This window comes from Pollachius pollachius (genome assembly GCF_949987615.1).
Source record: "Pollachius pollachius genome assembly, chromosome: 10".
Taxonomy (NCBI): Eukaryota; Metazoa; Chordata; class Actinopteri; order Gadiformes; family Gadidae; genus Pollachius; species Pollachius pollachius.
The window spans coordinates 11,031,593-11,058,143 of NC_136943.1; the positions used below are offsets into that span (position 1 = coordinate 11,031,593).

The 26,551-nt window shown below is 45.2% G+C and overlaps 1 protein-coding gene across 1 annotated transcript in view; it reads right to left on the bottom strand.

Annotated features, from left to right (window-relative positions):
• Window positions 1–9,494, bottom strand: part of tenm1 (teneurin transmembrane protein 1) — a gene marked incomplete at both ends in the record, with an annotated part of 166,392 nt that extends 156,898 nt beyond the window's left edge. Inside the window, 2 exon segments of the mRNA XM_079744544.1 lie at window positions 2,368–2,742; window positions 9,272–9,494. Of these exon segments, the coding sequence (XP_079600670.1) occupies window positions 2,368–2,742; window positions 9,272–9,494 (598 nt within the window).
• Window positions 9,495–26,551: the final 17,057 nt, after the last annotated feature.

The window sequence follows — 26,551 nt, forward strand, 5'->3', positions numbered from 1 at the left end:
CACACAAGTACGTCGCCAGTGTGCTGCTGATGGATGGGGAATGTGACATCCATAATGTATTTCCTATTACAGGGGTGTCATGCATGGGCGCCCCCCTCCCTCCCAGGCCACGTGGCATGGAGAGACGGACAGGCATGAGGATGAGAATAGATAGTGGCAGGCAGGTGGAAGAGGAGGAGAAGAGGAGGGATGCTCGCCCGAGACAAGTGAAGAGGACACCAGAGGACCAGAGGAAAGGGGAAGGGATGGAGGACAGAGGAGAGAGGGAGAGGGGACAGGGAGCAGAGGGGGGGACGACCACGAGATTATAGAACAACAACAAACGGGCGGGAGGAGATGAAGGCGAGGGATGATTTTCAAGGTTGACGGAGCAGCGGGACGTGCCCAGCGTCACGTGACATCGGAGGCAGGGGGAGACGCCGCCCCCTCTGTCCCGCGTGTGCGCCGTAGCGTTAAAGCCGAATGCTTTTACCGTCTTGGATCCCTCGCTCCTCGCTCCTCCCCTGGCCCTGGTGCTTTTGTTCGTCTCCTTCCTTTCATTCCCTTTGCTCCCTCGTTTGCTCCCCCCCCATCCCTTGCCTTATCCATCGATATCCATCGCCGTCCCTTTGTGGGGGTCTCTCTCTCTCCGTGCGTCTTTAGGAGGGCGCAGATGGCGATACCTTTTACACGCACCTCGCCGTTGCGAATGGATCATGCCTCGACGTCGAGGCCGTCCCCGGGCCGGCCCCCCTTTTATTTCTACATCTTCCCTCTAATCTTCATTTGTCCTCTCATCTCCTGCTCTCTTCGTGTCCCGTTCGTTCTATCTGGCTCTCTATCTCCCCTATTATACTCCACTTTCACACTTTATCTTATCATTTTTTCTCTCTTCTTCCTCTCTCTCTCTCTCACTCTCTTGCTCTCTCAATCTTCCTCCTCTCTCTCTTTCTATCTCTCACTCTCTCTCAATCTTTTCCTCTCTTCCTCTCTCCCTATCTCTTGCTATATTCCTCCTCCTTCTCTCTCTTCCATCTCTCTCTCTCTCTCTCTCTCTCTCTCTCCCTCTCTCTCCCTCTCTCCCTCAGTGTTGTTCCGCATGGGGCAGAGAGGCTGTATAAAAAGGCACATCCAATTCCCCTCTCATTAAAACAGCACCCTGGGTGCCTCCCAACACAAACAAGCCCAACTCAAGCCCCTCTACCGTGATCTCTCCCTCACTCTCTCCAGTGACCTCGCTCTGCCTCCCTCTTTGTATCACGTCCAATCTCTACCTGCTTCTCCTTCACCTGTTTTGACCTCCACCACTCACTCCTTTATTCACATTCTAATTATACCATTACATTACCATTCCTACTCTCTCATTACCATTTTATAGCTGTCCCCCGTCTCTCAATTTACGTACGCACCCTCTCTCTCTCTCACTCGCTCTCTCTCTCTCTCTTTCTCTCTCTCTTTCTGACTCTCTTGGGTTCTTCTCTCCTTTTCTCTCACTCTCTCTCTCTCTCTCTCTCTCTCTCTCTCTCTCGACCACGTTCCATATTTTTCCTGGGAGACACACATAAACAGCGGGTGCTCTTGGCGATGGGTTCAAGAGCTTCTTCTTTGTTCCCCAGCACCTCTAACTAACTCCCTTTCTGCAGGGAGCCCGGCCTCTCCCAGCCGCGCACGACAGATAGCTGGCCCACTCCCAGACTTCCCTAGCCAGCCCCCCAAAACCACCTGCGCCTCCTCTTCCTCCGCCTCCTCCTCTTCCTCTTCCGCCTCTTTCCTCCCCTGAAGCAGTGGTTGCCATCTGCCTGCAGGCTCACAGGACTCCTGTAGTCCACATTCAACCACCCCCCCCCCCTCCTCCCCCCGTACAGTGTATTGTGCTCTGGCCTCAAAAAGCCCTGAAAATCCTTTTCTTGAGTTTTCAATTCTGCAGCCCATTCGCTTTATTTCCATCCATGTGTCATTCAAATGTCTTCCATACATAATGCCGGCCGACAGAATGTGTCTAGGGGCTTAGACGTAACATGGATGATAATATGGAGTGCAGAGGGAGCAGTATCTGATCACTGCTGTATATATTAGATTATTTTATGCTATGGTCATTGCTGTTATGATTATCATCATGTTTTTTATGAATAAAAAAAGCATGAAAGAATACAATTTTGTGCTGATTTATGCACAAGCTACATACACAGCACAATGGGCATTAACACAATGTATCAATGGAAACCACGACAACTGTCGAGCACATGTAGGTGCCCACTTTACACCTTGAAATGGCCTTGTGCTTTCCCTTTCTTAAATCTATTTTCGTGTTGTCTTTTTTGATCTTTAAAAGGTGTACAAAGCGGCGCCTGTGTAACCGAAGTAAACACCTCCGTATATGGCACTCACCGTGATCCGGCTCGGACTTCCTGTCGTGCTCGGTGTCGGTGAGGGACAGGGCCGAGTTGGCGCGGCTGGACATGCAGGAGCTCTGCTCGGACTTCAGGCCGCGCATCCACATGTGCTGCAGGCCGTGGGCCGGGGAGGGCTCCACCTCGGGCTCCGTGTCCACGTCGGAGCTCACGCCCAGGGAGTAGCCACGCCCTGAGCCCAGGGCGGGAGGACCGGAGCGGTGCACCACCTCCCCCTCCTCCTCCTCCTCCTCCTCCTCCTCCTGCTGCTGCTGCTGCTGCTGCTGCTGACACTGCTGGGACGGCAGCGGCGGGGGCTGGTGGAGGTGGTAGTCAGGGCTCCTCATCTGGCTCGCCTTGATGAAGTCCAAATCTAGACGGGTAGCGAGGAGTAAGGTAAGATGAAGTCTAAATCTAGACAGGTAGAGAGGGGGTACGATAAGATCATGTCCACATCTAGACAGGTAGAGAGGAGTGAAATAAGATATAGTATCGAAAAAAGGAGCCAGAATAGCAGGAGTGGAATATCGTAGCCCATACGTGATAACACTCAACATGGCGCTCAGGCATTCATACTCAGCCACCACCGTGACGGTTTGGCAGCTATCGAAGATGGTTAATAAACATTTATCAGACATGACATCCAGACATTTTCCAGACAGCATTAGTATTCCAAATTACTGTAGGAGACAGCCTTTTAACCGATCAGATTGATGTCCATACACTCGGTGTTAGAAAAAAAAAACTAAAACAAAATGGAGACCTTGTTATTTCCCTAGGAGTTATCTTTTTCAATGAAGACCCTTCCGGTTGAAACCACATCACATTGTACCGTTGCGCCAGAGATGTATTGAGCTGCTGCTCAAACAGAGCTCTGAACTCAACTCTATTCTCCTTGGTGGGCCGAAGAGATCAGATAAAGATCAAACCTTATTAATATTGACTCAGACTGGGGGAATAATTGAACCTCATATGCTTTCAAGTATTCGAACCCCCTCCAATGCCAAGCATCCACCTGTTATCTGAGAACAGCAGATATACTACGCAAGTCCTCTGGTTACAATTTAATTCAATTCAATTCAATAGAGCCTCCCTATTTTCCCCAGAGGCAGCATGATGTAGATTTTTTTTGTTCACTTTTCACACCTATGCTATCTGAATGGATTCCTAGTCATAAATGAAATTATTTGCCAATGATTTTGGGAGTGCTACAGTTAATTTTTTTTTTAAAGGAAGTATAGAAGAGAGCTGAAGGATTCTCGGGGTCTCTCTCCGTGTGGTTAATAGTTGTCTTGTGGAGGGTCCTTTGAGCAGGAACCAGAGGACTCCACTAAAAGCCTTAGTCCTGCTGACCACTTCACTGACCAGAGATATCTCCTGCTGGGTACTGGCTGATGAGGTCAAGACCCACTCGGGCTCACGCACGGTTCTGCTGGTATCACACCGGGGCGGGCCACTCACCACTTAACCGCCACTGCTTAGACAAAATTGGCTGCAGAGAGGGAATTGCAAAAGGCTTCTATTTTCCACTAAGCAATGATGTTATGCATGGGAAATGTTGTCTTGCAATCGAAAACCCCAGGTCTTCGAAATGTATGAACTGCGTTTTTCGGTTGATAATGATAATTAACTTATTATTATAATGTTGAGAGATTTAGAGTAATTTGAGCAAAAAGGTTACAATCACTGTTTGCAAATCTCCCAAAACGATGTGAACTGCCGAGTGTTATTTCATAGCTTTCTACAATCACCCCCATTTCATCCGGTTTAATTTATTTATTTATTCCCCCTGTCCCCGAGTAATGCGCCACACACTCAATTCCAGTGTGCAGCGTGTCGTATAAAACAAACTGTTGATGGATACATTTGATCTAAATGCAATCATAAGGTAATCATCATTACATGGATCCATGGTGGGCCCTCACTGCAGACCTCCCTATTATTTTGCTAAGCTGTCGTTTACTTCTTCTCCTAATCATTCTCGTTCTCTGTCTCCTCTTTCTCCCGTTCCTCATTATTTATTTTTCAGCTGCTCCAGCTCCTCTCCTTTCCCCTGCTCTTTCTCCTTCTCTTTCCATTCCTCCATCACCCTCCATTCCTACTCCTCATTCGGCCCTCTGTTTCTCCTCCTCTTTCTCATTTCGGCAAATTAGTCCTGGCCTTTGCAGGAAATAGCACTATCGCATGTACGCTTCTTTTCTTTGGTCTCTTGTTTAATTTGTTGTTATGGTCAAATGATAGCAAAGGACTTAATTTATTACCGACATAATCTATTTTTCTCGTTGGAAAATTCAGCATTAAGCTAAAATTTGATATGATACAAGAGCACCTATCTCTTCTATCGATCCACTGCGATATCGACTGCTACCAACAGGCATTCTAAGAAATGACTCATTAGCTATTCCACAGCGCTCTTTACGGGAGCAACACAAGACGCGCATTAGAGGAAAAGTACAATGTTTTGAAAGTGTAAAAAAAGAAGAACTAGACAAAGTAAATAAGGGCTGTGGCTGTGGTTCAGACTGGATGAACAAAGACAGCAGAGGACACAAAGAAAATAGGAAAAACAAGAGCGACAAGAGAGAAAAGGGCTTTAAGGAACACACTGGAAAATATTACAGAACAGACGGGGTATTATAGTAACCGAGGATGGGCTTGGTTCTTGTTCAGAACACCATAATCCATTAAAAAAGTCACTGGAGGCGATGTCCCCACCTTAACAGTTGGTTACTTAGGTAGGGTATACTATATATAGCCCCGCCGCAGAAAGACGAACAGATGTGCTTTGCAGAATAGGCTGCCGCTGACGTTTTAACGGCTGCTTTGGGGGGGAGTAGGTGTGGGTTGTTTGGGGGGGGGCCGGGTGGGCACATCTTATTGGCAAGTCGCACTGTGTCAGCCCCTGACACGAGTGACAAGGGCTTTCACTAGAAATGGAGGAGGAAAAAACAAGCCTTGCTGAGTAAACGGTGAAAGAGAAAACGCTAGAGGTTTGCTTGTTTCCTTGCCCCCAATTTTTTTTTAAGCTTCAAGAGAACCTGATGATTCCAGTCAACTGCTGAAGGATAGGCCATTTTAGGCGCCGAAAAAAACAACACAATACCCCTCATGCTCCAAAAGAAGCCAACTAAAGTCAACGATAACAATGTGGCATTGGAAGAGTCAAATCCCTGAGGTGGATTTTTTTCTTTTTTCTTTTTCTTCTTGGCGGCAAGTAGCCAAGCTGTCAGGTGCTGTGAGCGTTATGAATAGCTAATGCGGCTTGTTAGACTGGTGGGCAGGTCGTGCTGAGTATCTGGAGGTTGGAGGTCCGGGAGCACAGGAGTAGAGAGTGGAGAGAGAGAGAGAGAGAGAGAGAGTTAGAGAGAGAGACAGGGAGAGAGAGAAGGAGGGCTGTCTATTGATCACCTAGCACCCTGCACAGCGGTCTGCCTCAGATGAGGAGCAGCCTCTCTCTTAACACCACACATGACCTGCATAGAGGCCATCCATCACCGAACATACTGGCCCGTTTCTCCTCCCCCCCCTCCCTCCCTCACCTGCAGGGGTATGTGTGTGTCAGTGTTTTTGTGTGTGTATGTGTGTGTGTGTGTGTGTGTGTGTGTGTGTGTGTGTGTGCATGTGGGAAGGGCGGTATATAGTTGTTTGAGCATGTGTGTGACTATATGTGTACAAATTTGTTTCTGTGTGTGTGTGTGTGTGTGTGTGTGTGTGTGTCAGTGCCTGTCTGTCTGTGTGTGTGGGTGTGCGCATGTGTGTTTGTGTTAATATGTGTGCACCTGTTATTGTGTGTGTTTGTGTGTGGGAGTGTTTGGTTTCTCTTTCATTCTAAGATATGACTCATTAGTAATTCCACAGCAATCTTACGGGCGCAAGACGTACATTACGGGCGCAAGATGTACATTAGTCTGGTCTTTCCGTCTGTGTGCATAAAAGTGAATGCATGTGTGCTTGTGTCTCTATAATTGTGTGCATGTGTGCCTGTGTGTGTCTGTGTGTGAGTGTGTATGGGTGTGTGTGTTTGCATGGATATGTCCGTAAAGTGTGTGCTTCTGAGTGCTCCTTCCCGCCTGCGTTTGCCTACCCACATGCACGTCGGTACGCACATGCGTGGCATTGAATGCGTGTGTGTGTGTGTGTGTGTATACGTGTGTGTGCGCGTGCTTCGGCTGTCTGAGGATGAAATGAAGCATTGTGTTCCAGCCCAGGTGAGGCCACAGAAAGGTTTTGGGTTGACCTAGTTTAGCCGTGGGAGAGAAATATCACCTCCATGGAAGAGAGGTAATTGGCTGCCTCCGACTGTCCTTCTGGCTCATTGTGGACTGTAATAGGTAATTCACACAGGCCCTCTTACAGCCAAGCTCTGTCTGTTATGAATGTATGCTCCCAATGTCAATGTGTGTGTGTGTGTGTCTGAGAGTTTGTGTATGTGTGTTTGCAGCATGCACCTGCTGCACAAATCTTACATCCATATATATATATATATATATATATATATATATATATATATACATATGGTATTGGCTGCAAACCACAAGGTATCCATCCTTGGATATCTGCGGATCCATCCACTGGTTTTATTGATCCTCTGTGAGGCAAAAGACAAGTTTTCTAATCTATCTATCTAACTATCTTTGTATTTATTCATCTTTCTATCATGGCTGAATGGGTTACAATTCAGCTCTGTAATGTACCATACCGTAGCATACTGTAGCTTACCATAATAAACCACACCGGAGCGTACTGTACCGTAGTGTACTGTACCGTAGTGTACTGTACTGTAGGGTACTGTACTGTAGCGTACTGTACCGTAGTGTACTGTACTGTACCATACTAAACCACAGCATAGTGTACTGTACTGTACCATACTAAACCACAGCATAGTGTACTATACTGTACCATACTAAGCCACACCGTAGCGTACTGTACCGCACTGTACCATACAAAACCACAGCGTAATGTACTATACTTTACTAACTGTAATGTAGCATACTGTACTGTAGCGTAGTATACTGTACTGTAGCGTACTGTACTGTACCATGCTAAAACACAGCGTAGCTTACTGTACCGCAGCGTACCGTACTGTAGCGTACTGTAATCTAACGTACCATACTAAACCACAGCGTAGCTTACTGTACCGCAGCGTACTGTACTGTAGCGTACTGTAATCTAACGTATCATACTAAAACACAGCGTACCTTACTGTACCGCAGCGTACCGTACTGTAATCTAACGTACCATACTAAACCACAGCGTAGCTTACTGTACCGCAGCGTACTGTACTGTAGCGTACTGTACTGCAGCGTACTGTATTCTAGCGTACCATCCTCAACCGCAGCGTAGCTCGCTGTACCGTACCTTAGCGTCCTGTACTGTAGCGTACTGTACCGTAGCATACTGTAGTGTACTGTAGGGTTGTCGCAAGAACCGACACTTCGGTATCAATTCGATGCCGACACGAAAAAAATAATTCGATACTTGCTTTTTTCTGGTAACGTCAGAACCGAATATACAACTTTTCACTTGGCCAGCCGTGTCGATTCTTGGCGGAACTGACGGGGGCAGTATACGCGTGTGAGCAGCACAGAGCAGTCAGCGGTGCTGAAAAAGAAAACCTGGCGTCTTCGAAAAAAATGGCTTCCGCAGGTGACACACATCGGCTTGTCGACAAGACAGCTGCTAAGAGTCGCGTGTGGAAATATTTTGTATTCGAGGCGGATTAATCCGGAGCAATTCTAGACTCAAACAAGCCGACATGCAAACAATGCCTCAGAAGTTTTCACACGAAAGGAGGAAGCACGTCAAACCTGGCCAAACACCTCAAGACAGGCACCCCGGCTTGTTTAGAGAATTCAAGGTGAGCGAGTTTCCGTTTACTATCACTGTTGTTTCACGTTATACATTAACCCGAATATGCCTATGTTCCGTTCCGTCATTTGGGCATGAGAGTCAGCTGGGGAGCAGCCGCGCAGGCTACTGCTCGCTCAGTCGCTCCCTCATGTAGATGTTTAACGTAATGTAACGATACGGTCTGCGTCATTATACGTAAGGTGACATGATGAGATACTGTCTGACAGTCTCTTACCTTATGTTATTTAAACTAAACGGTTTTTTTTTACCAGTGTGAGCCAGACCAGGAGAAGCAGGAAGAAAGTCACACACTCAGCTCCCTGATTTTGTAATAAAGTATCTGTGCATTGCTGCATCAAGTTGTGCTTCTGAGAGAGTTTTCAGTACTTCTGGCTTGATTGTCAGTCCAAGACGGTCAAAACTGACCCAAGAAAACATTGACATGTTGGTGTTCCTCTCAAAAAACCTGGAACTAACAAAGAAGTTCAAAAATCCTTAAGTTATGCCTGTTGGAACCTAGTATTAGAGGTTTTAGTTATGTGATATCAGGCTCCACACCACTGTTGTTTTGTTATTTATTTGCATATTTATAAGAAGAACAATATTGTTTGTTTTATATACTTGAAGGCTCCACGCCACTGCTGTTCTTTTTTGAATGTCAAATAGTTGGCTATTGTTGTTATTTATGACCATATTTATAAGCACAGTATTGTTTGTTTTTATACTGGATGGCTATAGGCCACTGCTGTTCTTTTTTGAATGTATGTTGGGGGTTGGCAGCTGGTACTGCAATTTAAATTCCGTGCAAAAAGATGTTGAAGAACAGTGGTGTTAAATACTTGACATTTTGAAGCAGTTTTTCAATAAATTATTGAATTTAAAAGTACATGGGTCCTGTTGTTTTAAAAAAAAAATTGTGGTATGGAATTAGTATCGAAATTGTGGAAATTCAGAGGTATTGGTATCGACTACTGAAATTCTGGTATCGTGACAACCCTAGTGTACTGTAACGTACCGTACTGTACCATAGCGTATTGTACACTGTACTGTACCTGGCGGGTGCTGGTTGTAGCTGGTCTGGCGCTCGCGGTGGGCTGAGCCCAGCGTCAGCCGCAGCTCGTGGGCGTAGTCGGGCAGCGTCTCGCGGGACGCGTAGGAGCGCTGGTGGGCGGCGCGGCCGTCCTCGCTCTCGTCGGACGAGCTGGTGTAGGACATCTCCATCTCATGGCGGCCCTTGGACAGTGGCTGGTAGGGCTTGTTGTCCATCTCCTCCATGACGACCCGGCGGCTCGACTTAAGCACTCAGCAGCACACACAGCCTCAGCATACTGCACCGTCTGAGAGGGGTGGGGGGGGGTGGGGGGGGGGGGGAAGGGAGGGGTGGAGGTGTGCGGAGGTAAAGGAGCCACAGGGGAGAGGAAGAGGGAGAGAGAGTGAGTTAAGGTAAGAAGGATGGGCAGAGTAGGCTAAAACGCGTGTCAACTTATTGAACACAGTGTGGAACTATAGTGCAGCCTCAGCGTGTCCCCAATTACACGGCACATTTATGAACACCGCTTGACTCCCTTCATATTTCATAGCAAAGGTTAGCATCCAATCAATACATGCCGCTACGGGGTGGAGGGTGTGTGTGGGGGCGTGGTGTTTCCGAAAGTGTTTGAAAAATGCATTTGGCGAAAGTAAAGCGCGGGCCCGGCTTCTCTCTCTCTCTCTCTCTCTCTCTCTCTCTCTCTCTCTCTCTCTCTCTCTCTCTCTCTCTCTCTCTCTCTCTCTCTCTCTCTCTCTCTCTCTCTCTCTCTCTCTCCAAAGGCTGCTGTGATGGGCTCTTTTTTATTCTCGGTGTCCACAGACACCGAATAGGATGAGAAACATTACATCTGCAGCTGAGCCCCACATCTTTCATAGCCATTACACTTTGTAAATGATCAGACTATCGCAGGGATCAATGGGACACGACCCTGGGAGACGTGACGCAGCTCTATGAGCACCAAGGTACACTCCCCACCTCCCTACAACCGCCTCCCTCCATCTACTGCTATCACCTCCAATCCCAGTCCTTATCCCCCATCTCTCCCTCTTAGACCACCCCCGTTTTCTTTTCGCACTCATCAGATCATCCTCCTCCACTTCATCCGAAGCCCACGATTGAATGGGCCTCCCCCCCTCTCTCTCTCACTTCAACTGCCAACACTCTCGACTAATGACTGATTGGTACACGATTAGAGACAGGCGGGATGATTACGAAACACATTCATATTACTTCCCGTTCTTCTCCTCTTCCTGCTTATCGCTTCCCTTCATATTGGTGTGTCCTAAGCCCCAAGGCCTATCCAGCCTATTTCCCGCGGATATAAGGCTTCTAAATGGAGCTGGAGAGGGTCATTGCTCATAGAGACAAAGTACTGTGGTATTGACCTCTTCAGGGACTCCTGTAGTCCATATATCAAAGCCATTAGAGCGTGCCTGCTCAATACCTCAGAGATCCACGGTGTAGGGTGATCACCAGCAGTCTGATACAACTTTACAGCTGACCTTTCTGCCGCTGCAGTAATGCTTTTATTCCACCTGAAAGGCTGCTGCTCCCTAGCCAAGGGCTAGCACCCCCCCACACCCCCCCGCCCACAACCCCGGCCCCCACTCCGCCCCCATTCCCCAAATGCTTGGCACACACACACACACACACACACACTCTGACTTACGCACACTCAAATGCCCTGTCATGCAAATCCTTACAGACAATAGACCAAATCACATAATCACATAATAACAGGGATCGCACACAAACACACACAAACACACACATATTTACAAACCCTCACAAACCTCTCTCACACACAAACACACACATACACACAAGCACACACACACACACACATGCACAGTAACTCTGAACAACACCCACACACATTCACATACACTTGAAAATACGCACACACCAACACACACACTAACACACACACACACACAAACAAGAAACACAATATATACAAACAGAGTGGTATCCTACTGTGCTCGCAACGCTAGGAGGCTTAGATAAAACGAGAAAAATCACCCCAACACCGCTCACACCCTTCACCCCCTGCGGCCCTCTGTGCAGCCCACACACAATCTACGAAAGTTTCTCCATCTTTTACAACCATTCACTTTGTGCACTCACGGCTCTGAACGTTAAAAGAAAAAAGCCATCGTGGTCGCCTGGCAACGGTCACATAGACATGAGACCCGGCAGTCGTGACCAATCGCACACACAGGGCACCCCCAACGATGTCCAACATGGCCGCCACACCAGCTGACAATGCATGTTGCAGCTCTCATATAATCAGGGGCGGCTTTCATTATGACTGACAGGACTTATTGCACGGAATCAAAGCTCCGCTATTATCTTAGTCTGCTCTGTCAGAGCCGGATTGACTGGTGTCACCTTCCCCTCGCTCACACCCGTTGGCGTGGCGGAGATGGATGATGGGTTGGGCTGGGGCAGGCTGGGGGGAATTGTTGTATACATTATCTGGGAGCTTTGAGCACGCTGCAGGCACTGACTTCTGTCTGTCTCTACAGAGGCGCCCTGCTCCTTTTTGCGTACGGCTGTCTCACACAGCGTTAGCGCAAGGGGGGGGGGGGGGCATGAAAGCGCGCTACACTGGCGACGGGGTGAGCGATCTTGCTCTCTCCGTGTGTGTAAACCGATGCGGAGCTCGTGGTCGCTGTGTGAGTCTCGATGCACACACGGCATGACGTGAAGATTTTGCTCTTGTACACACACAGGCACAGAGGGGGCAAACACACACATGATGGCGTGTTTGCAGGGAGACACACGCCGATATTCATACACGTGCATACAAAGGCTCGGGTTCCCGAGACCTATAGTAGCTTAGTAGGCAGGGTACAGTAGGCAGGGTACAGCGTGTTTATTGATATCCTGCCATGTTCAGAGGAAAGAGTCACTGGTGTACCCTGCCTCTTTTCTTCCTGTAATACACCGCTCACTACCTTTTTATTATTTTATCCCTTTTCGTTTCTTCCTCCTCTCCTTCTATCTCTCTCTCTCACTGTCTCTCTCTCTCTCTCTCGCTCTCGCGCTCACTCGCTCTTTCTCTCTCTCTCTCTTGCTCTCTCTCTCTCTCTCTGTCGCCTCAACTTCGCTCCACCTCACTTAATACGCTATTTGCATGGCGTCTTCCTTTTACGCCACCCGTCCCTTCTCTCTTGGTGGCTGTGGTTGGTTTCCCTCCCTTCCTTCCTTTCCCTGCTCCTTATTATCCGCCTTCCGCCCTCTACGTCTTCCTCTGTGGCCCTGGCATGTAGAGGAGTAAGCCTGCCGGCGGGGGTTATTCCTGCTAATTCTAGCCCACAGTGGGGTGCCCATTAGGGGGCTTGATACTCGGGTTTGATGTCAAAACCTGGAGGTTGTTTCCTAAAGCCAAGCTCACTTCAAACAAGCCACGGAGGCGTTCGCTGGGAGTGAGCCGGCATGCGCCACCTGAGCACAACCACCACCGGCGGAGAATAAGAAACAACCATTAATTGTGTGGCGAGCTCGCAGGCAATGTTAGGCATGCAATGGCAACAGCAGCTTCATCTGCAAGTGCTGGGAATCCGCCCTGGAAATGTCCACAGGATTGCTGAGCACTACCAAGCAGGATGTGGAGTACATATTCCACACCTGGTGCCTCATAGTAAATTCATCATCCTTCCCCGAATGTGTAAAGGTGAGGGTCTACCTTCTGGACCGATAGAGACGGGTTTTACGGCTTGATTAGGCATCTGTGTGGCCTTCAAAGGCCGTAGATTTGGACCCTCATCACCCGCTCCATACAGGCTATATCATGTCAGATAGATAAGGTTTCAAAGATTGATGTGGCGCCACCTACACATGTAGGCGTTATATATGCTCCGTATGCTTATGTGTGGCGCTCATTTATTGATAGGATGGTGTCATGCATACTCTCACGTTTGAGGAGCACACGCTGAATATTGATGGTAAAGTTAACAAGGCGCTTGAATTTGATACCCCCGTGTTTGTGTCCATCAAGTAGGAGACCTTGAGGACCTACGTATGTTTGCGTGTTTTTGGTACAATTCTATTTCCAATTACATTCCAATCTATAAATCATCAGGTTGCAATGAACTCAAGGTAATACAAAGTGACAACAAAGAGTGTGCCGTAAACGTTGCGTGACATTATGATTCCACTGAAGTGCTCCCTTACCTAGTCTCAGTCACGGAAGCACATGCAAAACATGCACACGCACATGCAAGCACACACACAAGCACACACCCATCCTGGTTCCATGGTGGAATGTGTATGATGACAACGTGGTCCTCAAATTGCAATAAGCAATAGGATTCTTTCCCCAAGGCTTTCCCAAATGACAATTCTAATGACGCTATCCATATACCTACATTTTTTACGGTTTTGTATTGTCTCGGGCTATATCGCCATAAAGAAGGGATGGCGCAAGGGTTAATATGTCAAAACATTATCCAAATGTAGGAAACTACATATATCATTGTCCAATAGCGAGATAAGATAAATAACCCAGATAAATAAACATAAATATATGAATGAATGAATAAATAAATGAAGCAGCCCAAACGTCACACCCGCTTTCAAATGAATACGATAAAATCACAAGGGAGACAAACGGTGAATACAGAGGCAACAGCTGCAGATTTAATGGAATGGGCATGAAAGAGACAAATAGAGGAGATAGAGGAAATGAGAGAGAGAAAAAAAGTGCAAATGATAAAGTGAGAGAGCGGGATAGAAAGAGAAGGGAGAGAAATGGAGGGAGAGAGATAAAGAAAACGGGGAGTGTAGGGACGGGAAAGAGAACGATAGACGGAGAGGGAGAGAGAGAGAGAGAGAGAGAGAGGACGATAGAAAGAGGGATGAGAGAAATACAGAGGGAGAGAGAGAGAGAGAGAGACAGAGACAAAGTGAGGCACATACAATGGCAGATAGGATTCAGGGGGGTGGGTTGTGTTGGGGGGGGGGCTGCAACACAGGGAATGAAATTGACTTCACATTGGTAAATAAACAAAAAGAAAGGCGAGAGTGGAGTGGCATCCAATAATATTAGCTTCTCCGAATATTGATACAGCGGTATAGGATTACAAATGCATTTCCACCACGCCGCGGAGCTCTCATTTTCACAACAGCTCTGAGACCACCAGTGAGTGCAGCGCTTCTTTCCTTGTTAGCCTACCCCGCACGTTTCCAGGAAAACAAGTTTGCTAGGATACCACCTAATCCCAGTCGCTCAACATGGCCAACGTGAGCTGGAGGAATGACAAGAAAAGAACAGAAGGAACGAATATTAATATCGCACTATAAATTGTTAGCACGCCGTCTGTGGAGCAAGATTATGGTGAGGATGGGAAGCGATTGTTTGCATTTTTTTTTTTACCGCTATGATGGCTTAATCACGTCCAGGTATTGAGATTTTACCTGTAGCCAGACATGAATCTAAAAGACCAGAGGGGTGGGATGGCATGGGGGGGGGGGATGGATAGTGGTTGCTGGTGGGGGTCTTTGGAGGCAAAACAATGAGCTGTCAGTGAGAGACGCCACTTCAGACGCAGGGGGCTTAAAAAGCTATCTTATCCCGGTCAGCTCTTCCACAGTTCTGTTGGCATATGACAGAGAGACCTCAAGATGGTAGGACCCCCAAGGACCCCCCCAACCACAGGATCTGGTTATACCTACGTCATCCCCGAAAGAAATGTAACAAAACACACCACCTTCCTGCCGGGAACTGCCACGCCCCCCATCGATATGCCCGCAGAACAGAGCGCACATTGAGGGACGGAGAGCGGAACGGAATGATGGCTCGATGAAGTGCAAGTTGGAGAGATGGAGAAGAGATGAGCGAGAGATGAAGGAGAGAGAAAGGAGAGATGGAGGAGAGATGGAGAAGAGTTGGAGGGGAGATGGAGGTGAGATTGAGGAGGGACCGTGGAGAGATGGAGGAGGGATGGAGGAGAGATGGAGGTGAGATTGAGGAGGGACCAGGAAGAGTTGGAGGGGAGATAGAGGAGAAATGGAGAGACGGAGGAGGAACGAGGGAGAGATAGAGAGATGTTGGGGGGACGGAGGAGATACAGTGGAGAGTTAGAGAGAGAGGGGGGGGGATGATAGAGAGATTGAGGGGGGACAGAAGCGGGACGGGAGAGAGATACAGAGATAGAGGAGAGACAGAGGAGGAGCAGGGGAGAGATAGAGAGATGGAAGAGAGACGGCAAAGAGATGAAGGAGAGATGGAGGAGAGAGGCAGAGATTTGAGGACAAAATATGGGGTAGAGTGAGGGATGGTTCTGATGGTGAAGAGAGCGATAGAGGGGATCTTAATTAGACGGATAAGGGCGCAAAGACGGAGGGAGGTGGCTAGTGGAGCCCTCGTCACGTACTCGCGTTTTCACAGCTGAGCGAGCCTGAAATCTCTGACTGCTAATACAGATTTCGCCATGAAAAGCACACGAGAGGCAAACAAACACACACATACACACACATATACACTCGAACACATACACACATACACACAAACGCACACATCAAACCACACATATAAACTCAAACACATACCGACACATTCACACACACACACACACACACACACACACACACACACACACACACACACACTGATCAATGACAACAATTATGATCATCGACACATGCAGACACATTCACTGAAGACCGTGGCATGCCCACACGGATGCCCTTGCTCCCACACACTTATAGTATTCACAATGCTATGATAAACAACACACTCAAACGCCCACACAACCCCACACAGCCAATAGAAGGGCCAATAGAGAGTATTGGGCAATGGTTCTGCATTGATGCAGCGTCCTACGATTCAACCTTCAACCCCGCGTTGTTCACCGCACAAACGTAGCCAAGGTTACAGTTAAACATTGAACTGACAGGCAAGGAACTCTAGAACTCGAGCACCGATTGCAGAAAACATTGGCGGCCACAATAGGTTTACATGAATGTTCATGCCTGAATGAGAATGTGACAGGAGAAGGTAAGGTAAGGGTAAGGACCTAAACAAGGTTTTTGTTTAGGTTGGTTTGTGTGTTTATTTGTGTGTGTTTATGTGTGTCTGTCGGAGTGTGTGTGTGTGTGTGTGCCTGTCGGAGTGTGTGTGTGTGTTTGTTTGCCTGTCTGTCATTGTGTTTGTGTATGCGTGTATGTATGCGGGTCTGTCATTGTGTGTGTGTCTGTGTGTGTATGTGTGTGTGTGAGTGCATGTCTGTCATTGTGTGGGTGTGTATATGTGTATGTGTTTGTGTGCGAGTGTGACTGGGGATTATGTGTGGATGTACTTCACTGTGCAGTTTTCTGTGTAATAATCATATACTTGTATTATGTGTACTTTTTGCAAAAACCTTCATTTATACAGCTTGTGCGTGCGTGCGTGCGTGCGTGCGTGCGAGGGCACTGTGTGTACATTTGGCCGTGAGTCCTGGTCAGAGGTCTTATCCCACGTCCTCAGAACATTGCGGTCTTGAGCCTCGTTACAGGCCGGCCCGAGCACCACCCTCGCCCACACACTTGGACTGCTCTTCGACCAAGAGCTCCAAAAAAACTTTTGCATGTAACTTTTTTTTCATTTTTTATTTTAACATCCAAGCCGAGGTTAGCTTTGTTCCCGTGCCTCAGAGGGTGCTTCTGTCTCACTGTCCAGTTAAGCACTTTCCCAGCCCTTTCAGCCATCCCTCCTCTCTCAGATCCTTAGCCTTCTGCTGAGTCCAGGGCAAAGCTGAGGCACCAAAAACACCATCATTAAAAGACTCCTCCCGCCTACATTTATATTCACAGAGGCACAAAGGCCCCAAAGACATAAGCAAAGCACACACGCGCAACCAGACAATCTACTTAAAATATAATTGATAAGCCAAAGCCTGTTGGACGTGTTCGATGTCTTCCCCCCCTCTCTATAGCGTGATTAACGGCCGTTGTCCACATAGTTAATTTTTTTTCTGGCAGGATTGCAGTTGCATGGCACTGGGATTCACTGGGACGAAGTGTTAGTGCACTGAAAGAAAACAGCTGCATCTCTGTGCTTTGTTTATGGTTTCTATGACAATGAGCCATGTTAGCTCTTTAGCCCTTAGCTCAACATCTTAGAGATAACTTATCATGTTATACATGAGTGAAAGGCATCGTGTTCATACACAAAAATTACAGTTTTGATTTGTGAGAGTAACTTAATGTGAGGTTTATTTTTAACATGTAACAACCTCTTTTCCAAAATTAAATTTGTTAGACAGTTGACAAAATCTGTGATGAGGTGACTGGGAAAAGCTACAGCTATGACGGCATCGCTTTCCGAAAAAGTTAGATTTTCCCCCTGAAGCGCCGGATCGGATCAATTGAAGAAAGGCAAAGGTGCGCAGAAAAAGATCCAATGCAAACATGGGATCTAAAAACATGCCTTGGATGTGGTCAACACTAGCTTGTGTGGTAAATAATTCCAATAATAAACCAATAGTCTAGATTAATAGCCTTCTAAGCTCTCTCTCTCTCTCTCTCTCTCTCTCTCTCTCTCTCTCTCTCTCTCTCTCTCTCTCTCTCTCTCTCTCGCTGTTTTCTCTGCCACAGCCAGGGCTATATGAAAAAATATGCTTTCAATAATGCAGTTGACCACTTGAACCTCATGCACACACGCATAAGCAAGTGGGCTGCTTTAGACATGCAGAATTAATTGATCAATCACTGAAATTGACATCCAAGGCAACTGGACATAGTGATTAGACTGAATTAAAAGGTAGCCCCACGAACATCATGATTATGCAAAATGAGAGAGAGAGAGAGAGAGAGAGAATGGGTGAGAAAGAGAGCATACGTCAAGAGGCTAATGAGATCGACACTTCGATGAGGGCATGAACAATCTCCCATGTACTCATTTCAAAAGCAGAGCCCTCACAGTATGGTGAAATACGACATTATAAAAATGTGAAAGTAAAGTAAGAGGTGAAATATAAAATGGATGACCATGCCGGGAGTCACAAGCATTCCCGGAGGTTCATTCACAACCTCGGATCAGTTTTTTCTTGGCTCAGCATAGCCTTTCCAAATCGTCTCTCCCTGCCTGGCTCCCGACTCGAAAACTGTGTGCCTGTGCGCTAATCAGACCTGCATAGAACACTGCTTTATACAAAAGATGGACTATCTCTCATCAAAGGCCTAAGCTAGACTTCGATGGGACAAAAGAGCCTTGGCACTGTGCTGTTTTTGTGAGCTGATGGTGCGATAGAGTAGTGTTTGCTTCTTAATGCAGTTGGCTCCATGTGTTTAACTTAGTACAATTACTTAGTGTTGTGGGTTTAGTTAGCCTGATGAGTTTAGTGTTCTCGGGTTTAATTAACACCATGCGTTTAGTTAATTTTTGGGGTTTCATTTGCGCCATGTGTTTAGTTCGCACAATGCATTTAGTTAGCGTGTTGGTTTTAGTCAGTATTATGCAGTTAGTTAACTCTAGGGGTTGAATTCGTTTCATGTATTTAGTTAGATTCATTTGTTTAGTTAGTGATATTAGGGAGCAACATCCGTTTAGCAAGAGCGTTGTGCGTTCAGTTAATCCCATGCCATTAGTAAGCACGACGCATTAAGATAGTGGCATGTATTAGCAACATGTGTTAGGTTAGCATCTTGAGTTTAGTAATATGGTGCAAAGGCTTTTAATTAGAGCCATGAGTTTGTACCATGCAAAGGGATGGAAATCAATGCTGGCTGACTCAAGGTTGCGAGACAGCTGCTGGCGGGGACTGAGACGGGGACGCAGGTAGGCCTATTTCCGATTGAAAGGAGCTATTGTTGATATATTGGAGCGGTTGGTTTCAGAGTTGAAGGACTGCCAGTCTGAGTAGTTCAGTGAGTCTGGATTCAGCGCTCAACTTTTTTTTTTTACTTTTGAATCAATAGCACAAATTGCTACACATGGATTATGATGAATCATTTGGGACAGTGTTTTTTGAATTGTTGTTCATATATCATGAACTCTATGGATATTTATTGCATATCTTTTCCACTACTGTTTTCCCCTGCTTGAGTCTAGAGAATAGTTAACTTCCCTCAATAAAATTTGTATCTCTCACTTAGTCCATGAAAAGAATGCTTTCAGCCCAGATAAATAAATAACAACTGTTATTCCCAAGAAGAAAGGAAGGGGAACTGACCCCCAGTATAATACTGAACAAGGTATTATATATTTTAATGTATAACAACAATGTTTACATCTTCAACTTTTCCAGTTAACAGTAACTGTAAACGCATTTGTGTGTGTTGTTTATATTGACAATCGTAGAAATTTGAAAAAAATATTGCTTTGAACTATAACATTTCATTAAATTCTTCCATTATATTCTATCACATAAAAAGAATTATAGCACAGCAATACAGACTGTAAATATGATGCCTATAGCTGTGTGGCATCAAAAAAAGTTTTAAAGCTATTCATCTTCTCTGGATGTTAATAATTCATGATCAGCTAAAAAACAGAGCTGTGAATATTTCTGATGATACACATGAGGCTATTTACCAGTCAAGACGGAAAAAGACAGACTGGTTTGTCGGAGAGATGTACAGTATACAATCACTCTATTTTATGACACAGCATTGCAGTGGTATGAATGAATATTGAATTGAGAACCATATGAAAGTCAACATGTGTACTGAATAGTTCTGCTGTATTTTATGTGGCTTGATAACTCATTTCACTATTAGGTCATAAAATTGAATAAACTCTCATGTTTCTATGTATTCATTTTAAAGTGCCGATCAAAAGAGGTTTACATATTTGTATTTTATATATTTGCTTACGAATGCTTGCGAATTTATTGCTAAATTTAAGTAAATAAATTACCAAAAATCCTTGAGCATTTTAATTGTGTGTTCTAAATTTATCTTCATAGACAATTTAACAGATTGTGGATTTGACATCATTTCTATATCTAAATACTGAATTGATTGCACCAAAATCAAATTGCAGCGATCCTTGCCTTCTCCTTGTCTACTATCGATAAAAACTGACTCACAATAGCCCTCTCCTTTGTCCCTTAAAGCAGGATAAAAAATCAACGCAAATATAATAGATTTTTACTTAATTATTTTGACACCGCCACAAAGATGTGCATTTGAAAGTCAAGGGCAATTTATGCAGTAATAAATTGGGGAAGAAAGGAAAATTGATTTTTCTTCTTCCAAAGTTGTCCAGTGACTTGATTAATAACTGATTTTGCAGTGAGAAATTTGGCCCTGCGGGTTTTACACCAGCGCTGTGTACTGTGTATAAAGTAAATGTAAAGAGAAACTGTGTGTGTGTGTGTGTGTGTGTGTGTGTGTGTGTGTGTGTGTGTGTGTGTGTGTGTGTGTGTGTGTGTGTGTGTGTGTGTGTGTGTGTGTGTGTGTGTGTGTGTGTGTGTGTGAGAGAATAAAAGAGTGATGTCCCTGCCGATTCTGTGGGGTTTGTGTGTGTGTGTGTGTGTGTGTGAATGTATTGTTCAGTGCATTCACATACTGAATTCTGTCAGAATTTCTTTGTCCACCTATTCTTTGAAAATCAGTCTATTGTTCAATCAATCAAATAGCAGAAGACTATAAGGGCCATTGAACAGAATACATTGTGAACCATCACCTCCACCAAAGACCTATGCTGTAGGGCCGTGAACTTATCTCTCCCCCACACACATACATACACACACACACACACATACACAATCTCACATGGCTACATACACACTCACTCAAATAAACTACCACACCCAACACATACTACCATCCACACATACACACACACACACACAACCACACACTATAAATATACACACAGACATAGACACACAAACTCACGCATTTAAAAGACACACAAAAAAAATACATGCACACACATTTACATTCCTCTTGACAAATGAATCTCTTATTTTAAAGAGCACCAGAATGGTCTTTCTAGACCACCAAGACTTAAGTGTCTCTGATGCTCGAGCGCCTATCAAGAGAAAGAGAGAGAGAGAGAGAGAGGGAGAGAAGGAGAGTGAGATAAGAGAGGGACAGAGCGATAGAGAGAGAGGTAGAGAAGGGGAGAGAGATAAGAGAGGGACAGAGAGAGAGAGAGAAAGGAATAAGACAAGGTGACAGAGATAAAGGACGAGTTTGAAGCTGAGGCTGCGATTGAATTTTCCAAACAGAAATGTGACTTCATTGACTTTGTGAGTGCATATAGTGCATGACTTTTGCCCATAGCCCAATGGAAGAAGACAAGAGAGAATGGAGAGCTACATTGCCAGTTGAGTAAAAGCCAACAACTTTAAAGGAAGAAACCCTCCGGGTGTGTGTGTGTGTGTGTGTGTGCGTGTGTGTGTGCGTGTGTGTGTGCGTGTGTGTGTGTGTGTGTGTGTGTGTGTGTGTGTGTGTGTGAGAACGAGTGAGAGAGAGAAAATGAGGGACAGTGATGAAGAGTGAGACAGACCCGTGTTCTGTAGCATGGCTAACTGAGTAAGAACCAGTGCTTGGGTAACAACACTGAATCCAACAGAAGTGTCTGTATAAAAGATAAAATAACATTATATTTCAGGGATTTGTAACGCCATTGTAAAAATACACGCTCATTCAGAACTAAAGCATTCCGTACACATCAGCCCATAGGCGTACACACATTCACATGCACACACACACACACACACACACACACATACACACACACACATGCAAATCCAAACAAATAAACACACAGTACAAATGGAGAATGTCACGTAAAGAGAAAATTATTATCTAATATATTTCCATATGAGGTAATTCATAGAGAGAATTAGGAATTAGTGCACTTGTTATTGTGTTACTGTGTCTTATAATATAATCAGACATCAGGTCATGTCCATTGATCAGTGCAAAGGTCACTCGTATTATGTCCAGTGTACATTATTGTGATGAACAAATACAATAAATTAATTCAATAAAAGACCAGTAAACAGTTTGCCATCTAGTTGTTGCTGTTCGGTGACATTGCACTCAGGCTCAATGACAATGTTTATTTTCCATCTCCCAGTAATGGAGGATTTTAGACTATTTTAGTGTATTTGTCCTAGAGCTAGTGCCTCATAAATGCAACGGGAATGCCAATATGTGAAACTCAATAACAGTGTGTGCGTGTGTGTGTGTGTGTGTCTGTGTGTGTGTGTGTGTGTGTGTGTTTGTGTGTGTATGTGTCTGTGTGTTTGTATGTGCATGCGTGTGGATGACTTCTGTATGGTAGCCATTACTTGTAGAATTTCTAGTTTGAGTGTGAAATTAATAACTGGAGTTGGAATCCAGTTGCTCATTCCACTTGCAGGAAGTGAGTTGGAGAAAGAGAGATAGGGAGTGCGTGAGAGAGAAAGAGAGCGAGAGATTGGGGTGGACTTAACAAAAAAGGTTGCAAAAGGGAGACTGAGGGTGAAAAAGATATTCCCCTGGCCCCTGATATTTACCAGCCAAATGTTGACACACACTATATCTCCAAGTGTTATTTATCAGCCCTTTAAACAGGGTAAAACGCATTTTAAAACACCCTTGTCACTAATTTCTACCCCCCCCAGATTTCATTAGGGAAATTGAGTTCAACAGGGCAGATTGTATGACTGATTCAATAGGAGTGTGGAGGAGCTTCACATTGCCCAAGCCTACGGCATTCCTGGAATGAAATATCATAAATAATGCACGGCTGGATAACAAAAGTACCAACCGCCCCTTCTCCCCCCTCCCCTCCCCTCCACCCTCCCAACACCCCTCCCTGACTCCCACAGCAGTCCAAAGGCCATGCAATATTACTAAAATCACTGAAAAACAAGAGCTATCGGAGCCGTTTGAAGACACCTGTTTGTGTGTTGCTTATTTGCTGACAGGCCACAAGGAGATGAGCAGGCAACAGGGAGGCAAAACGCCAGCGCCCCAACCACCTAACCCAAAATACGGATTAAATGGGGTTTGGGAAAACATGTATGCGACCCCAAGCCAACAAGTGTTAATTTTTGTTTTGTTTTTTTCTGGCCAGACATTCTTTTTAACTGAAGGGCTGGGGGTGATCGTTTGGAATTGGCATTTGTAATTCAAAAATAACAACTATGCTGATGCTTAAATTGAAAGAACAAGGAGATGGAAGGGATAATTACTGCAGCAAAGACCCCCAATATTCTGCTGAGCGTTAATAGGTAGAAACTGGCTGTGATCCAATAGCAAATAAATAAAAATAGAAAAAGTTTAAATTTGAACAGATTGATTAGTGCTGTTCACTGGTTGACTACTTGACTGAAATGTCAATGTAACACCAGGGGTGTGGGCACAGCCTGTAATTGGTGAAATGACATTTCAATTCACAGCACTGGTTTATAATTTGTTAACGTGCAACCATAATGAGTGTGCCATTTTAAAATATGCACTTGATCAATTGTTTATCGCAAACGCGCAGCATTAGCATTGTAGGCCCCTTATATGTGTCATGCACGACCAGAAATATCCAACCCAAAATACACACTCAAATAACAGACACACACAAATACAAACACACCAAACACACACACACACACACACACGCACACGCACACGCACAAACACACACGCACACACAGGCGTAGGTGTAGAGGCAGGTGCAAACATGGGCACTAGCTTACAAACACACACACTTACACATGCACAAGCTACCACGTACAAAAACACATTTTCCCTGTCTCACTCCATCACACAAACACAGAGAAATGCACACACACACGCACGCACACACCCACACACATTCTCACAACACACTCCACAAAGGAAAGAAAAGAACGGTATGAGGAGCCTCGAGCTATGGTAACCTGCACATCAATGCTTTAGTTGGGGAATTGAAAGTAGCATTACATCAACTCCACCCTACAAACCCCTTCATACATCACCCCCTTCCAAGTGTGAATGTGTGGGTGTGCGTGAGTATGTGCGTGTGTGTTTGTGTGTATGTATATGTGTTATTTCACCTATGTCTGAGCAAGAGAAAAGAGAAGTATGATAACCTGTGTGTGTTTGTGTGTACATGTGTGTTATTGGAAGGAAAAGGGAGAAGGAAATGTAACCTGTGTGTGTGTGTGTGTGTGTGTGTGTGTGTGTGTGTGTGTGTGTGTGTTCGTGCGTGCATGCGTGCGTACTTCTGTTATCGGGGAAAAGGGGTGCATGAGATATAACCTGTGTGTGTGTGTGTTTGTGTTTGTGTTTGTGTGTGTGTGTGTACACTTGTGTTATTGGGGGGAAAGGGGAGCAAGAGATATAACCTATGCGTGTGTGTGTGTGCGTGTGTGTGTGTGTGTGTGTGTGTGAGTTCAATTGTGTTATTGGGGGAAAACGGGGAGCAAGAGAAATAACCAGTGTTTGTGTGTGTGTATTACCTAACCCCATGCACAGATGCTCTCTATTAATCACAAACGGTGGCGACAGATTGCCTTTTTATCATCACTATCAATAACGGCCAAGCAAGGGAAGAATTAAGCGTGGTTCCCGCATCATTGTGAACAGAGGCAGGTAGGGCAACCAGACAGGCGATAACACATAGAGAAACCGCCGAAAGACCCTTTCTACTGCATAGGGCCCCATTAGGATCCGCGTTGTCCGAGAAGATGTTTGGCTTCCGTTTAGGAAAAAGGTTATTGTTGCATCCCTTGTCTTACATCGTATGTTTAAAGTTATATATGGAAAGAGACTAATGTTTTCAAAGTTTATGGAATAGGTATTGCTCAAATACACAAATACGTGCTGGTAACCTTAAAGCAAAGGGCATGTGAGTACTATTGGTTCAATAAGGCTGTAGGCCTTCCAGATCAAGAGATAGTATATGATAATACATTTTGAGAGATATGAAAAATATATACGTTATAGTTTTAATTGCAGGCATTTGTATCCACCAGATGTGTTTCTTATTGCTGCCTTTGTTTTTGTAGCTCTAAATGAGCTACTATGGATATTTTAAGGAATTGATCGTGTCAGACAATTAATCACAAAATGTTTACCACTTTGGAAACATGCCATTGATGATTTGCTAGAGATAATTATTTTGAAGAAACCATGAAAGGAGAAGTGCAGAGGGCTATATTTGAAATCTATTGGACCATATCCATCCTGCTGCATTTCTGTTGCATTACAATAATTATGATTTATGAAAATAACAATTGCTATTGTTGACTTTTTGCCTGCCGTCGCATATACACATCCCATAGATTTACCACAAATTGAAAACTACCAGCTTATTAAGTTTATAACTAATTAGTCTACTTGTCCTTGCATAAACTGCAGCATCATCCAGACATTAAAACCAATATATTACTGATTTAAAATGATATAAGTCGCAAGGAGGACATCTTTAAATATTCTTATATCCAGATCCATAAGGTGGACTTTTAAATATATCTTATTATGGCGGAGTGCCTGCCTGTTTATGGAGATGGTATAAATAGGCAACAAGACCCGGTAGACTACATTGACGTTGAAAGACAGAAGGCTCAGAGAAATCAATATAGGCTCTGTATCTCTAACGGCACAATACTGGCATCATTACCTTAGTGGTGATGGGGATGGACTTAGCAGACCAACATCGTACATAACAAACTCAAGGTTTCAACACATATTGACCTCGAATGGATGTATCAGCCAGGATATGGACCAGCTCCTTTGCACATAGATTTGCATTAGAATGTTTGTCAAGCAGGCAGTCTGGATAGGTCCCAGTCCTTCAAATGAGGAGCGTCAAATTAAATGTAAGTGCACTACACACTGCACGTACACACGAACGCGCGCCGACACAGGCACAGGCAAGCACACACACACGCACGCCGTCACGTACACACACACACACACACACACACACACACACACACACACACACACACACACACACACACACACACACACACAAATACATATATATATACGCGCGCAAACACACACAAAAAAACACACACACACACACACACACACGTACAACACACAGGCACACACATATCCTCTTTACACAGTACTAAACAGCTGATAACAACCATTCTCTGCAACCGTTTCGGCTCCCAATCATCAAAACCAACCAGTTTAGCTAACATGCCATAGTGTCGCCGACAAATAAATGTAATAAACAGCATTCACGTCTTACCTCCCCAACGGAAAGCCATTCCTTTAGTCCAATCCCATGCAGAGAGAAACCTGCAAATGCTGAGAACGTTCAATTCCCCTGCTGAAACACTTGAATCACGGTGGTTGCTGCTAAATATCGATAACGTGAGAGCTGCTCACTGCTCTGCCTTCTAGACGTTGCGCTGTTTCTGCTGCTCAAATGCGG